Genomic DNA, 14852 nt, shown 5'->3' on the forward strand with positions numbered 1-14852 from the left:
GTTGCTATGTTAGTTGCTAACTTGGTTACTAAGACTAGCTGATTCACAACGTCATTGTTATTGCTATCTGCTTTGGGGAGACTAACCTGTGTACGTGACGCTGGCAGTATACGGTTCTATTACCAGACAGTAACGTAACAGTATACAGTTATCTGCCAGACTAGCAGAGTTAGCTTAGGTTCTCTTACCAGACAGTAACGTAACAGTATACAGTTATCTGCCAGACTAGCAGAGTTAGCTTAGGTTCTCTTACCAACAGAGGTCTTGTTCTTGGCAGGCTGGGGCCTGCGGACGGGCAGGGTATTGGAGTAGTGCTCACTGACCTGCATAGAGATGCATGCATTACCTGTATATTATCTACATTATCTGTATATTATCTACATGACCTTTATATGATCTACATACAGTATATATACGCTCAGTAGCCAGTTTATTAGGTACACCACCCCATTCACGAAAATGGTTAGCCGTGGCTTACTATATAAAGCAGGCAGACAGGCATCGAGGCATTGAGTTACTGTTCGATTGAACGTTAGAATGGGTGACCTAAGCGACCACCAATCACACAGAACGCCTCTCAACCAATCACATTGCTTGTTTTGACCCAGTGTAGAAATAACAGTTACAGAATCATCTGTATCCACTTGAATATTAACAGACACGCATTTACATTACATTTTAGCATTAGCAGACACTAAGATGGATCCCTGGACGACCCCAATTGTAAAGTGTCATCACCTAGCAACTGTACAATATACTACCAGTATATACTATCTAAAGTGCATTCGGAAAGTGTTCAGATCCCTTCCCTTTTTCCCACATTTTGTTACGTTACAGCCTTATTCTAAAATATATTAAATAAATAAAAATCCTCAATCTACACACAATACCCCATAATGACAAGCGAAAAGAGGTTATTTCTTTGTGCAAATTTATTAAAAAATAAAAAACTGAAATACCTTATTTACTTAAATATTCAAGCCCTTTGCTATGAGACTGTAGCTCAGGTGCATCCTGTTTCCATTGATCATCCTTGAGATATTTCTACAACTTGATTGGAGTCCACCTGTGGTAAATTCAATTGATTGGACATGATTTGGCACACACTTGTCTATATAAGGTCCCACAGTTGCTAGAGCAAAAACCAAGCCATGAGGTCGAAGGAATTGTCCGTAGAGCTCTGAGACAGGATTGTGTCGATGCACAGATCTGGGGAAGGGTACCAAAACATTTCTGCAGCATTGAAGGTCCCCAAGAACACAGTGGCCTCCATCATTCTTAAATGGAAGAAGTTTGGAACCACCAAGACTCTAGAGCTGGCCGCCCGGCCAAACAGCAATCGGGGGAGAAGGGCCTTGGTCATGGAGGTGACCAAGAATCCGATGGTCACTCTGATAGAGCTCCAGAGTTCCTCTGTGGAGATGGGAGAACCTTCAAGAAGGACAACCATCTCTGCAGCACTCCACCAATAAGGCCTTTATGGTAGAGTGGCCAGACAGAAGCCACTCCTCAGTAAAAGGCACATGACAGCCCGCTTGGAGTTTGCCAAAAGGCACCTAAAGACTCTCAGATCATGAGAAACAAGATTCTTTGGTCTGATGAAACCAAGATTGAACTCTTTGGCCTGAATGCCAAGCGTCACGTCTGGAGGAAACCTGGCACCATCCCTACGGTGAAGCATGGTGGTGGCAGCATCATGCTGTGGGGATGTTTTTCAGTGGCAGGGACTGGGAGACTAGTCAGGATCGAGATTAAAACCTGCTCCAGAGCGCTCAGGACCTCAGACTGGGGCGAAGGTTCACTTTCCAACAGGACAACGACCCTAAGCAAACAGCCAAGACAACGCAGGAGTGGCTTCGGGACAAGTCTCTGAATGTCCTTGAGTAGCCCAGCCAGCGAACATCCCTAGAGAGACCTGAAGATAGCTGTGCAGCGACGCTCCCCATCCAACCTGACAGAGCTTGAGAGGATCTGCAGAGAAGAATGGGAGAAACTCCCCAAAATACAGGTGTGCCAAGCTTGTAGCGTCATACCCAAGAAGACTTGTGGCGGTAATCGCTGCCAAAGGTGCTTCAACAAAGTACTGAGTAAAGAGTCTGAATACTAACGTCAATGTGATATTTCCATTTTTAATTTTCAATAAATTTGCTAAAATGTCTAAAAACCAGTTTTTTCTTTGTCATTGTAGGGTATTGTGTGTAGATTGATGAAGGGGAAAAAAACAATTTAATCAATTTTAGAATAAGGCTATAATGTAACAAAATGTGGAAAAAGTCAAGGGGTCTGAATACTTTCCGAATGCACTGTATGTAATTCTGTGTTCTGAGCTGACCTGTCTCTGGGTGGGGGCCTGTCCCTGGGGTAGGGAAGGGGCCTGGGGGGAGGAGGGTCTTCCTTGGAGCTGGGAGACTGACACACCCCCCTCTGTCCAGTACTCTTCCCCTCCGTGGAGTCCTGTCGTACCGTTCACCATGGACATCCCATCTGAACCCATCAGCCTCTGGAAACACGTAATATACATTCAGAAACATGCACTACAGCAGGGATCATCAACTAGATTCAGCCTTGGGCCGATTTGTTCTTGAGTGTACGGTCGGGAGGCCGGAACATAATAAAAAATAATTAGTAGACTGTAAATTGACGGGCTGGTATCTATAGTGTGTGTAGGTTGTGTGTGAGAAGCTACAGGATATATCCATATACGGTCTTGCATTCAATGTTTGGCCTACAACAGGGATGGGCGTCGGGACACATCAAATCTGAACTCATCATGAGGGGCCGCAGTGGCTTGTGGGTCTGCGTACCCACATCCATACCCACACATGCAGCGACCTTGCGAGCAAAACGTTTTAGCGGCCCCCACTCTTGACTGCGGAGAGAAAAGGTTTTAGAGTTAATTTCCTGCAATTCTACACCTTTTGCCATGGAGCATAGAGAAGATTTAGCAATTATTTTACCAACTTCATGCAATTCTACTCATATTGCCATGGGGCAGAGAGAAATGTTTGCAGTTTTTAATAATGATATCTGAGAGAGAGTAACTAACAAAATCAATGGGGGCTCCCCGGTCGGTAATTCGATCACGATTACTACAAGTTTAGATAGCTGGCTTGACTAATTTCCCAATTGATTGATACAGGGGCCTACAAAAGGGTGGGCTGCCAGTTCCCCATCCCTGGCCTAGAAGGTCTACGTAGGGCAATAAATTATACAGGAGTATTCACAAAGTAAAATGATGGATTACAAGCTATGGCAAGGATCCAGTTAGAGAATTAATATTCAGATAGACATAGGTTCATAGGTCATATGTAAGCCTCCACTTCTCATCTTACAGAACAAGTTTACTACCAAATTAATAAGGTGCATCATTAAAAGTGTAATATGTAAATGTGTAGTTTTGTTTCCCCACCCAGGGCCAGAGGTCTCTGGTTACAGGGCTGATTTAGTCTACCGTTTCCTCTCTCTACGTCAGGAAGCAGAGACAATTTATTCGCAGACACACTCGCCTGTAATCCGAGCTCAAATTAAGAGTATAAATTAATGAATTGTAATTAGGTGTGCATGCAAAGCAATGCACAACTCTAGATTTCTTACATACTCATATTACTATCAGCGCTTAAACGATTGAAGCTATTAAAACGAAACCAACTTCCAAATGTCCAGACTGCCCCAACTTGGGTTGCTTGAAAAAAAATATTTTGGATAGCATTTATACTTTTTGAACTATAACCTAGAACTATAGCCTCCCGAGTGGCGCAGTGGTCTAAGGCACTGCATCGCAGTGCTAGCTGTGCCACTAGAGATCCTGCTTCGAATCCAGGCTCTGTCGTAGACCGGGAGACCCATGGGGCGGCGCACAATTGGCCCAGCGTCGTCCAGGGTAGGGGAGGGAATGGCCGGCAGGGATGTAGCTCAGTTGATAGAGCATGGCGTTTGCAACGCCAGGGTTGTGTGTTCGATTCCCACGGGGGGCCAGTATGAAATTTTTTTTTGAAAACATTTATGCACTCACTAACTGTAGGTCGCTCTGGATAAGAGCGTCTGCTAAATGACTAAAAATGTAAAATAACAATATCTAAATGAGCTCCCAATGCATTTCAATGGGGAAAAACAGGCCATAGACTTGAATGGTAAAACATTTATATTTATCCCCTCTTTCACAGTTTAACTCCAAACCAAGGTTGAGATGTTCAGACTGACCCAACTTAGATGAACTGTATTCAGATTTTTGATAACATTTATACTTTATGAACTATAACCATTTTAAAATGTCAATAAAAGCTCCATTGGCTTGAATGGGAAGTATTTGGATTCACCTTTGCTCTTAAACCGTTTAAGCTATCAATGCCAAACTAACGTTTAGATGTTCAGACTGACCCAATTTAGATTGCTTGCATTCACATTTTTTATACTGTTTATACTTTTTAAACTATACGCATTTAAAATGGGCATACATTTACATGGGTTTGAATGAGAACCACTGTAAAACAGTGGTAGGTATTTACAATGGTCCTGCTCCTTGGCCAATTAAGCTATAAGACCAACTTTAAAACATTCAGGCTATCCTAACTTCAAAATCGTTATCAACTATAACTATATGAATTAGCATAAATGTGCACAAAATCACTCACCAACAGTAACTCTTATACTGATCAAGCAAGAGACACCAAACCAACTTTCACATGTTCAGGCTATCCTAAATTCAAATTCTTAACTTTGATCAACTAACTATATGAATTTGCATACATTTGTATAAAATAACCCACCAACAGTACATTTGAACCATTCAAGCTATAGGCACCAAACAAACTTTCACATGTTCAGGCTATCCTATCAATCAATCGATCCTTCACAAGCTAGCATGCACACCACATTTTCTTCAGGATATGTACATTTTTTGTTATGTTAGTCTGTTCTTCAAAGATATTGTATGCTTCCATGTACTTTATATATCTGATTCCTTTACCGCTCTGATTCCTTTACCGTTCTGATTCCTTTATCTATCCGATTCCTTTATCTATCGGATTCCTTTATCTATTCGATTCCTTTATCTATCCGATTCCTTTATCTATCCGATTCCTTTATCTATCCGATTCCTTTAAACCTCTTATTTTGTATATAACTGCCTTAATGTTGCTGGACCCCAGGAAGAGTAGCTGCTGCCTTGGCAGGAACTAATGGGGATCCATAATAAACCCCAGGAAGAGTAGCTGCTGCCTTGGCAGGAACTAATGGGGATCCTTAATAAATACAAATACAATTCACAGCTGAATATTAATATTCCCAACACCTACAGAGTAAGAGAAACCTTCCCCATACAGCAACATTACCAGCCCGCTCACCCAGACCCACCCCACCACTCACCGCCTGGTGCCCCAGCCCACCACCCATGAAGACGGCCAGTTCTGGGGGGACGGGGAGCGGCTGAGCCCCGGGGATGGGGTCAGAGATGACCAGGTTGGACAGGTTAGACTTGGAGGTGTGCATGGGGCTGGAGCCTCCCATGATCAGGGAAGCAGTGCCAGACCCAGAGCCCATCTGCTGGGCTAGGAGCATGGCCCGCTCTGGCAGCTTGTTGGGGTCTGAACATGCCTGCTGCCACACTGGGATCTTCTGGGTCAGCAGGTCTTTACCCTGGACAGATAGAGATCAGTCAATCAGTCAAATAAAGAATAAAGAAGTTCTACATCGTCACTGTGGAGGTGATGTACTAGAAGACACACCAGATCAGGCTATAGACAACAGTCATTGATTCGTGTAATACATGGAAGCTATAACACATGACTAAGATTTAGAGATCTACTTCTTTAGATGGAAGCTGTAACACATGACTAAGATTTAGAGATCTACTTCTTTAGATGGAAGCTGTAACACATGACTAAGATTTAGAGATCTTCTTCTTTAGATCCTTGTCGTCTTCATTACAACATCTGCAACACCAAGCTCTTACAGTGGGGAGAACAAGTATTTGATACATTGCCGATTTTGCAGGTTTTCCTACTTACAAAGCATGTAGAGGTCTGTAATTTTTATCATAGGTACACTTCAACTGTGAGAGACGGAATCTAAAACAAAAATCCAGAAAATCACATTGTATGATTTTTAAGTAATCAATTTGCATTTTATTGCATGACATAAGTATTTGATACATCAGAAAAGCAGAACTTAATATTTGGTACAGAAACCTTTCTTTGCAATTACAGAGATCATACGTTTCCTGTAGGTCTTGACCAGGTTTGCACACACTGCAGCAGGGATTTTGGCCCACAGACCTTCTCCAGATCCTTCAGGTTTCGGGGCTGTCGCTGGGCAATACGGACTTTCAGCTCCCTCCAAAGATGTTCTATTGGGTTCAGGTTTGGAGACTGGCTAGGCCACTCCAGGACCTTGAGATGCTTCTTACGGAGCCACTCCTTAGTTGCCCTGGCTGTGTGTTTCGGGTCGTTGTCATGCTGGAAGACCCAGCCACGACCCATCTTCAATGCTCTTACTGAGGGAAGGAGGTTGTTGGCCAAGATCTCGCGATACATGGCTCCATCCATCCTCCCCTCAATATGGTGCAGTCGTCCTGTCCCCTTTGCAGAAAAGCATCCCCAAAGAATGATGTTTCCACCTCCATGCTTCACGGTTGGGATGGTGTTCTTGGGGTTGTACTCATCCTTCTTCTTCCTCCAAACACGGCGAGTGGAGTTTAGACCAAAAAGCTCTATTTTTGTCTCATCAGACCACATGACCTTCTCCCATTCCTCCTCTGGATCATCCAGATGGTCATTGGCAAACAGACGGGCCTGGACATGCGCTGGCTTGAGCAGGGGGACCTTGCGTGCGCTGCAGGATTTTAATCCATGACGGCGTAGTGTGTTACTAATGGTTTTCTTTGAGACTGTGGTCCCAGCTCTTTTCAGGTCATTGACCAGGTCCTGCCATGTAGTTCTGGGCTGATCCCTCACCATCCTCATGATCATTGATGCCCCACGAGGTGAGATCTTGCATGGAGCCCCAGACCGAGGATGATTGACCGTCATCTTGAACTTCTTCCATTTTCTAATAATTGCGCCAACAGTTGTTGCCTTCTCACCAAGCTGCTTGCCTATTGTCCTGTAGCCCATCCCAGCCTTGGCCCGGTCTACAATGTTATCCCTGATGTCCTTACACAGCTCTCTGGTCTTGGCCATTGTGGAGAGGTTGGAGTCTGTTTGATTGAGTGTGTGGACAGGTGTCTTTTATACAGGTAACGAGTTCAAACAGGTGCAGTTAATACAGGTAATGTGTGGAGAACAGGAGGGCTTCTTAAAGAAAAACTAACAGGTCTGTGAGAGCCGGAATTCTTACTGGTTGGTAGGTGATCAAATACTTATGTCATGCAATAAAATGCAAATGAATTACTTTAAAATCATACAATATGATTTTCTCGATTTTTGTTTTAGATTCCGTCTCTCACAGTTGAAGTGTACCTAGGATAAAAATTACAGACCTCTACATGCTTTGTAAGTAGGAAAACCTGCAAAATCGGCAGTGTATCAAATACTTGTTCTCCCCACTGTATCTAACACACATCATCACCTTGAAGATCTATAGTCATCTTTCCTGGTAACTTTTACTCTCCCTCCTGTGGACAGGGGTTGTGGAACCAACCAGGCTGCACCAGGTGACTCACACCACATTCTAGATGCTTCGCTGCGGCAGCTGTACTCTCTCTCACTCTCTCTTACTCATGCCGTCTCTCTCTCTCTCCACTTTCTCTGTGCTTCTCTCCCTCCACTCTCCACTTTCTCTCCCAATGCGCTCTCTCTCTCTCCCCCTCTCTCCGAGAGGACTCTTCAGCACAGCCTTTGTGAACTCTTCCCACACACGCCCCCGTGCTGATTAAACAACTGGACTCCATGTTCTACAAATGGTCTGCAGCAGTGTGTGTCTTTGTACTAGAGAGTGTGTATGTACGTACTTGTCGCCCCGTCCGCCACACACACACACACCAACCCTCCCTCCCTAGTAAACCCAGGAGACAGCTGCACTAACCCACCCACCTGTACAACTTCTCTCTACATATCCTCCTCCCCATAACAAAGTTTCTTAGGAAATAAGTTATTATTAATATGCAGCAATTAACCAGACTATGAATATTATATCAACTGGATCCATTATAAAGCCAACCGTAACATCTCCAAAATGCCTATAATATATTATATAGGCTATGTCCCAAATGACACGCTATCAAAAAGGGCCCTGGTCAAAAGTAGTGCACCACATAGGGAATAGGGTGCCATTTGGGATGTTACCTTCATCAGTTTTGACAAATAGAGTTGTGATGAGATGACCCCAGTCTAAGGTCACAGAGTTATATATATCATATTACAGAGAATTATAGGCTTATCATTCATTTATATGACCATTAAACCGCAGAAAACATGACTGATTACACCATTAAGAGAGACAGATACCAAGCCCATGCATTTCACATTGCCACCTGGACAACAAACGTCCCCCCCCCCCCCCCCCCACACACACATACAACCACCCCACAGACCCAGTTGTGTTAACCCTTACCTTGCCGTGGTAAGCACTGCTGTTCTTGGCCACAGCACACTGTCTGTCCACCAGGAAACAGTACCTCCTGCGCTCCTCAGACAGAGCAGTCTTGTAGCCCTCTGCTATGAAGGTGTCCAGTTCACTCTGCTTACTACTGATGGTCTCCACAAACTACAAAACACAGGAGACAAGAGGTTAGACAGTGGTCCTCCCACACACACCTTTATATGTTAGTATTTTGTACTAAGTCCATGTAAACTTTGTTGTAAATGTCCATTGTGCCCCTGTGTGTGTTTCCGTGTGTGTCCACATGTCTGTCTGTGTGTTGATAATGAACTCAGTTATAACAGTGTCAGGTCTGTCTGTGTGTTGATAATGAACTCAGTAATAACAGTGGCAGGTCTGTGTGTGTGTTGATAATGAACTCAGTAGTAACAGTGTCAGGTCTGTCTGTGTGTTGATAATGAACTCAGTAGTAACAGTGTCAGGTCTGTCTGTGTGTTGATAATGAACTCAGTAGTAACAGTGTCAGGTCTGTCTGTGTGTTGATAATGAACTCAGTAATAACAGTGGCAGGTCTGTGTGTTGATAATGAACTCAGTAATAACAGTGTCAGGTCTGTGTGTGTGTTGATAATGAACTCAGTAATAACAGTGTCAGGTCTGTCTGTGTGTTGATAATGAACTCAGTAATAACAGTGGCATGTCTGTCTGTGTGTTGATAATGAACTCAGTAATAACAGTGGCAGGTCTGTGTGTGTGTTGATAATGAACTCAGTAATAACAGTGGCAGGTCTGTGTGTTGATAATTAACTCAGTAATAACAGTGTCAGATCTGTCTGTGTGTTGATAATGAACTCAGTAATAACAGTGTCAGGTCTGTGTGTGTGTTGATAATGAACTCAGTAATAACATTGGCAGGTCTGTGTGTTGATAATGAACTCAGTAATAACAGTGTCAGATCTGTCTGTGTGTTGATAATTAACTCAGTAATAACAGTGTCAGATCGGTCTGTGTGTTGATAATGAACTCAGTAATAACAGTGTCAGGTCTGTCTGTGTATTGATAATTAACTCAGTAATAACAGTGGCAGGTCTGTGTGTTGATAATGAGCTCAGTAATAACAGTGTCAGGTCTGTGTGTTGATAATGAACTCAGTAATAACAGTGGCAGGTCTGTGTGTGTGTTGATAATGAACTCAGTAATAACAGTGGCAGGTCTGTGTGTTGATAATGAACTCAGTAATAACAGTGTCAGGTCTGTGTGTTGATAATGAACTCAGTAATAACAGTGGCAGGTCTGTGTGTGTGTTGATAATGAACTCAGTAATAACAGTGGCAGGTCTGTGTGTTGATAATTAACTCAGTAATAACAGTGTCAGATCTGTCTGTGTGTTGATAATGAACTCAGTAATAACAGTGTCAGGTCTGTGTGTGTGTTGATAATGAACTCAGTAATAACAGTGGCAGGTCTGTGTGTTGATAATGAACTCAGTAATAACAGTGTCAGATCTGTCTGTGTGTTGATAATTAACTCAGTAATAACAGTGGCAGATCGGTCTGTGTGTTGATAATGAACTCAGTAATAACAGTATCAGGTCTATCTGTGTGTTGATAATGAACTCAGTAATAACAGTGGCAGGTCTGTGTGTTGATAATGAGCTCAGTAATAACAGTGTCAGGTCTGTGTGTTGATAATGAACTCAGTAATAACAGTGGCAGGTCTGTGTGTGTGTTGATAATGAACTCAGTAATAACAGTGGCAGGTCTGTGTGTTGATAATGAACTCAGTAATAACAGTGTCAGGTCTGTGTGTTGATAATGAACTCAGTAATAACAGTGGCAGGTCTGTGTGTGTGTTGATAATGAACTCAGTAATAACAGTGGCAGGTTTGTGTGTTGATAATGAACTCAGTAATAACAGTGGCAGGTCTGTGTGAGAACGTGCATGCTGGGAAAGACAGATTCTTCATCTCCGACACACTGGGGCTCAGATATGTGTCTCTGTTCCAACACACATACACACTTCAACAAGAGCGGGGCTCCCCGCCAGTCAGCAATTGTTATTGACTTGTATCATTACTCTACAGTGTGAGTGACACAGTATCCAATGAGAACGCTCTCTCACTCTCGATCCACACACAATACAGAAATCTCACAACAATCAAATTCAATCATAATACCCTAATCTCACTTCGCTTCATCCGCCAAGGGTGATTGGAAAGGAATGAGGCTGATTAGAGCTGAAAGGAATGAGGCTGATTAGAGCTGAATGGAATGAGGCTGGTTAGAGCTGAAAGGAATGAGGCTGATTAGAACTGAAAGGAATGAGGCTGATTAGAACTGAAAGGAATGAGGTTGATTAGAACTGAAATGTACCACTGAGCTCTGGGGTTTATTCATTAGTGGCATTGGTGGATGGAGCGAGACATGATGTCCCAGATGTGCTCAATTGGATTCAGGTCTGGGGAACGGGCGGGCCAGTCCATAGCATCAATGCCTTCCTCTTGCAGGAACTGCTGACATACTCCAGCCACATGAGGTCTAGCATTGTCTTGCATTAGGAGGAACCCAGGGCCAACCGCACCAGCATATGGTCTCACAAGGGGTCTGAGGATCTCATCTCGGTACCTAATGGCAGTCAGGCTACCTCTGGCGAGCACATGGAGGGCTGTGCGGCCCCCCAAAGAAATGCCACCCCACACCATGAATGACCCACCGCCAAACCGGTCATGATGGAGGATGTTGCAGGCAGCAGAACGTTCTCCACGGCGTCTCCAGACTCTGTCACATGTGCTCAGTGTGAACCTGCTTTCATCTGTGAAGAGCACAGGGCGCCAGTGGCGAATTTGCCAATCTTGGTGTTCTCTGGCAAATGCCAAACGTCCTGCACGGTGTTGGGCTGTAAGCACAACCACCACCTGTGGACGTCGGGCCCTCATACCACCCTCATGGAGTCTGTTTCTGACCGTTTGAGCAGACACATGCACATTTGTGGCCTGCTGGAGGTCATTTTGCAGGACTTTGGCAGTACTCCTCCTGCTCCTCCTTGCACAAAGGCGGAGGTAGCGGTCCTGCTGCTGGGTTGTTGCCCTCCTACGGCCTCCTCCACGTCTCCTGATGTACTGGCCTGTCTCCTGGTAGCGCCTCCATGCTCTGGACACTACGCTGACAGACACAGCAAACCTTCTTGCCACAGCTCGCATTGATGTGCCATCCTGGATGAGCTGCACTACCTGAGCCACTTGTGTGGGTTGTAGACTCCGTCTCATGCTACCACTAGAGAGAAAGCACCGCCAGCATTCAAAAGTGACCAAAACATCAGCCAGGAAGCATAGGAACGGAGAAGTGGTCTGTGGTCACCACCTGCAAAACCAGTCCTTTATTGGGGGTGTCTTGCTAATTGCCTATAATTTCCACCTGTTGTCTATTCCATTTGCACAACAGCATGTGCAATTTATTGTCAATCAGTGTTGCTTCCTAAGTGGACAGTTTGATTTCACAGAAGTGTGATTGACTTGGAGTTACATTGTGTTGTTTAAGTGTTCCCTTTATTTTTTTGAGCAGTGTATATTTGATGATGTGTTCTAACTATCTTGGTAGAATAGTGTTATTATACCATTTATGTATTCCAATAGCTATAGTTTTCTTAAAATCTGAACTGCGTCAGATAGAACCTTATGGCTCTGAAATGTCAATCTGGGTTCAGCCATAAGGTTCTATCTGCAATTGCACCCCTCTAAAATGTTTTATTGACAAATGTCTCAGGATTTTGATACTCCGCACTTTAGGTACCTTTAAGGTGAGGACCTTAATGGGTTATGAAAGAAGAATTCACTACAAACAGTTCTGAGATCTGGGATTTGAAAACTTTGATGCTCAATATCTCAGAACTATGCTTTGCACAGATAGAACCTTATCAAGTCAAATCAAATTGTATTGGTCACATATACATATTTAGCAGATGTTATTGCGGGTGTAGTGAAATGCTTATAGTCCCAACGTCACGATATCACACAGTGGCAAGCTACGTCTAACACTTCTAGACTGTCCCTGTCACCAGAGGAAGGACTGGAGCATCCAGAGGAGAGGTAACAGGAGAGGAAGGACTGAAGCATCCAAAGGAGAGGTAACAGGAGAGGAAGGACTGGAGCATCTAGAGGAGAGGTAACAGGAGAGGAAGGACTGGAGCATCTAGAGGAGAGGTAACAGGAGAGGAAGGACTGGAGCATCTAGAGGAGAGGTAACAGGGGAGGAAGGACTGAAGCATCCAGAGGAGAGGTAACAGGAGAGGAAGGACTGGAGCATCCAGAGGAGAGGTAACAGTAGAGGAAGGACTGGAGCATCCAGAGGAGAGGTAACAGGAGAGGAAGGACTGGAGCATCTAGAGGAGAGGTAACAGTAGAGGAAGGACTGAAGCATCCAGAGGAGAGGTAACAGGAGAGGAAGGACTGAAGCATCCAGAGGAGAGGTAACAGGAGAGGAAGGACTGAAGCATCCAGAGGAGAGGTAACAGGGGAGGAAGGACTGGAGCATCCAGAGGAGAGGTAACAGGAGAGAAAGGACTGGAGCATCCAGAGGAGAGGTAACAGGGGAGGAAGGACTGAAGCATCCAGAGGAGAGGTAACAGGGGAGGAAGGACTGGAGCATCCAGAGGAGAGGTAACAGGAGAGGAAGGACTGGAGCATCCAGAGGAGAGGTAACAGGAGAGGAAGGACTGAAGCATCCAGAGGAGAGGTAACAGGGGAGGAGAGGTAACAGGGGAGGAGAGGTAACAGGGGAGGAAGGACTGGAGCATCCAGAGGAGAGGTAACAGGGGAGGAAGGACTGGAGCATCCAGAGGAGAGGTAACAGGAGAGGAAGGACTGGAGCATCCAGAGGAGAGGTAACAGGGGAGGAAGGACTGAAGCATCCAGAGGAGAGGTAACAGGGGAGGAAGGACTGGAGCATCCAGAGGAGAGGTAACAGGGGAGGAAGGACTGGAGCATCCAGAGGAGAGGTAACAGGAGAGAAAGGACTGGAGCATCCAGAGGAGAGGTAACAGGGGAGGAAGGACTGAAGCATCCAGAGGAGAGGTAACAGGGGAGGAAGGACTGGAGCATCCAGAGGAGAGGTAACAGGAGAGGAAGGACTGGAGCATCCAGAGGAGAGGTAACAGGGGAGGAAGGACTGGAGCATCCAGAGGAGAGGTAACAGGGGAGGAAGGACTGGAGCATCCAGAGGAGAGGTAACAGGAGAGAAAGGACTGGAGCATCCAGAGGAGAGGTAACAGGAGGCAGGGGAGCCCAGCAAAACATGAAAATACCCATTCTCCCTGAACAGCTTACGCATCATGTCTCACAGTAGCAGTGTCAGGCTCCAGCTAAAGTATGGATCAGTTGGATGTCTCCAAACCCTGACAGTCATGGCTGGCTACCCCTCACCACACAGCAGGCCTTACACTAACTCTGTAATCACCCAGCAACAAGACCAGACCTGCTACAGCTACCAGACCTGCTCTTACAGCGCGTTCAGCCCAACCCTGGGGGCTGAGTTACAGTAACAGGGGACCTGAGCAGAGTGTTTCAATCACTGATACATGCCAGACCAACACAAACTCTGTTTGAGAGACACACGCATAAAAAAAGCTGAGTGAGGGTTTCAAAACAGGACAAGTAAACAGTTTGTTTTCTTACTTCCTGTGTGCGTGTGTGTGCGCCTGTGTGTCCTCTCTCTCCCTGCCTACTCAGGGCAGAGCAGTATTGTGTCCACGGTTCTCCAATACTCTCCACCCCCAGTCCTGGCCCTGTGTGCATCTAAATCAGCATAATGAAAATGCAGTATTATTCACATCTATCAGCCTGGTGGAGATGTATTACCAACTAACCATCTAAAGCTAGCCATCAGCCTGGTGGAGATGTATTACCAACTGACCATCTAAAGCTAGCCATCAGCCTGGTGGAGATGTATTACCAACTGACCATCTAAAGCTAGCCATCAGCCTGGTGGAGATGTATTACCAACTAACCTAAGAAAGAGAGAGAGAGAAGCCATGTGTCCATGTGTGCGTATCAGCACTTCCATAGAGACTGACCTGCATCTCCTTCTCTCCGTACTTGGAGGGGTTCTTGCTGCCCTGGCTCTTCCTGCGGAGTTTCTTCAGTTCAGCCTGACACTTCTCCAGACTCTCTCCCTTACTCTTGTGCTCCACCTGGTACTTCTTCAGCGCAGCCTGAGGGGGGCAGGAGAGAGCACACAGACATAGTTAGTTTATCAGCTATGGGGAGAAGAAGTTGCCCTTTTAGAGTTTACCTTAGGTCAGTGTCTAGGGGGCAACGTCACTATA

General features: G+C 45.1%; 1 protein-coding gene across 5 annotated transcripts in view; it reads right to left on the minus strand.

Annotated features, from left to right (window-relative positions):
• The window catches only part of LOC311106139 (BAR/IMD domain-containing adapter protein 2-like), a 115948-nt gene that overhangs the window by 15719 nt on the left and 85377 nt on the right, over positions 1-14852 (minus strand). For all 5 annotated transcript variants that reach the window (XR_014610299.1, XM_084148462.1, XM_084148464.1 and 2 more), the window contains exons 6-10: positions 14601-14738; positions 8548-8700; positions 5365-5634; positions 2333-2500; positions 254-323 (exon numbers count right to left, since the gene is read on the minus strand). Coding sequence is in view for 4 of the 5 variants with exons in the window: in XM_084148462.1 (XP_084004588.1) it covers positions 254-323; positions 2333-2500; positions 5365-5634; positions 8548-8700; positions 14601-14738 (799 nt within the window). In the remaining variant the exon portion in view is untranslated. The remainder of the gene's footprint in view (positions 1-253; positions 324-2332; positions 2501-5364; positions 5635-8547; positions 8701-14600; positions 14739-14852) is intronic.

Source organism: Coregonus lavaretus (genome assembly GCF_964263955.1).
Source record: "Coregonus lavaretus genome assembly, chromosome: 2".
Classification (NCBI taxonomy): domain Eukaryota; kingdom Metazoa; phylum Chordata; class Actinopteri; order Salmoniformes; family Salmonidae; genus Coregonus; species Coregonus lavaretus.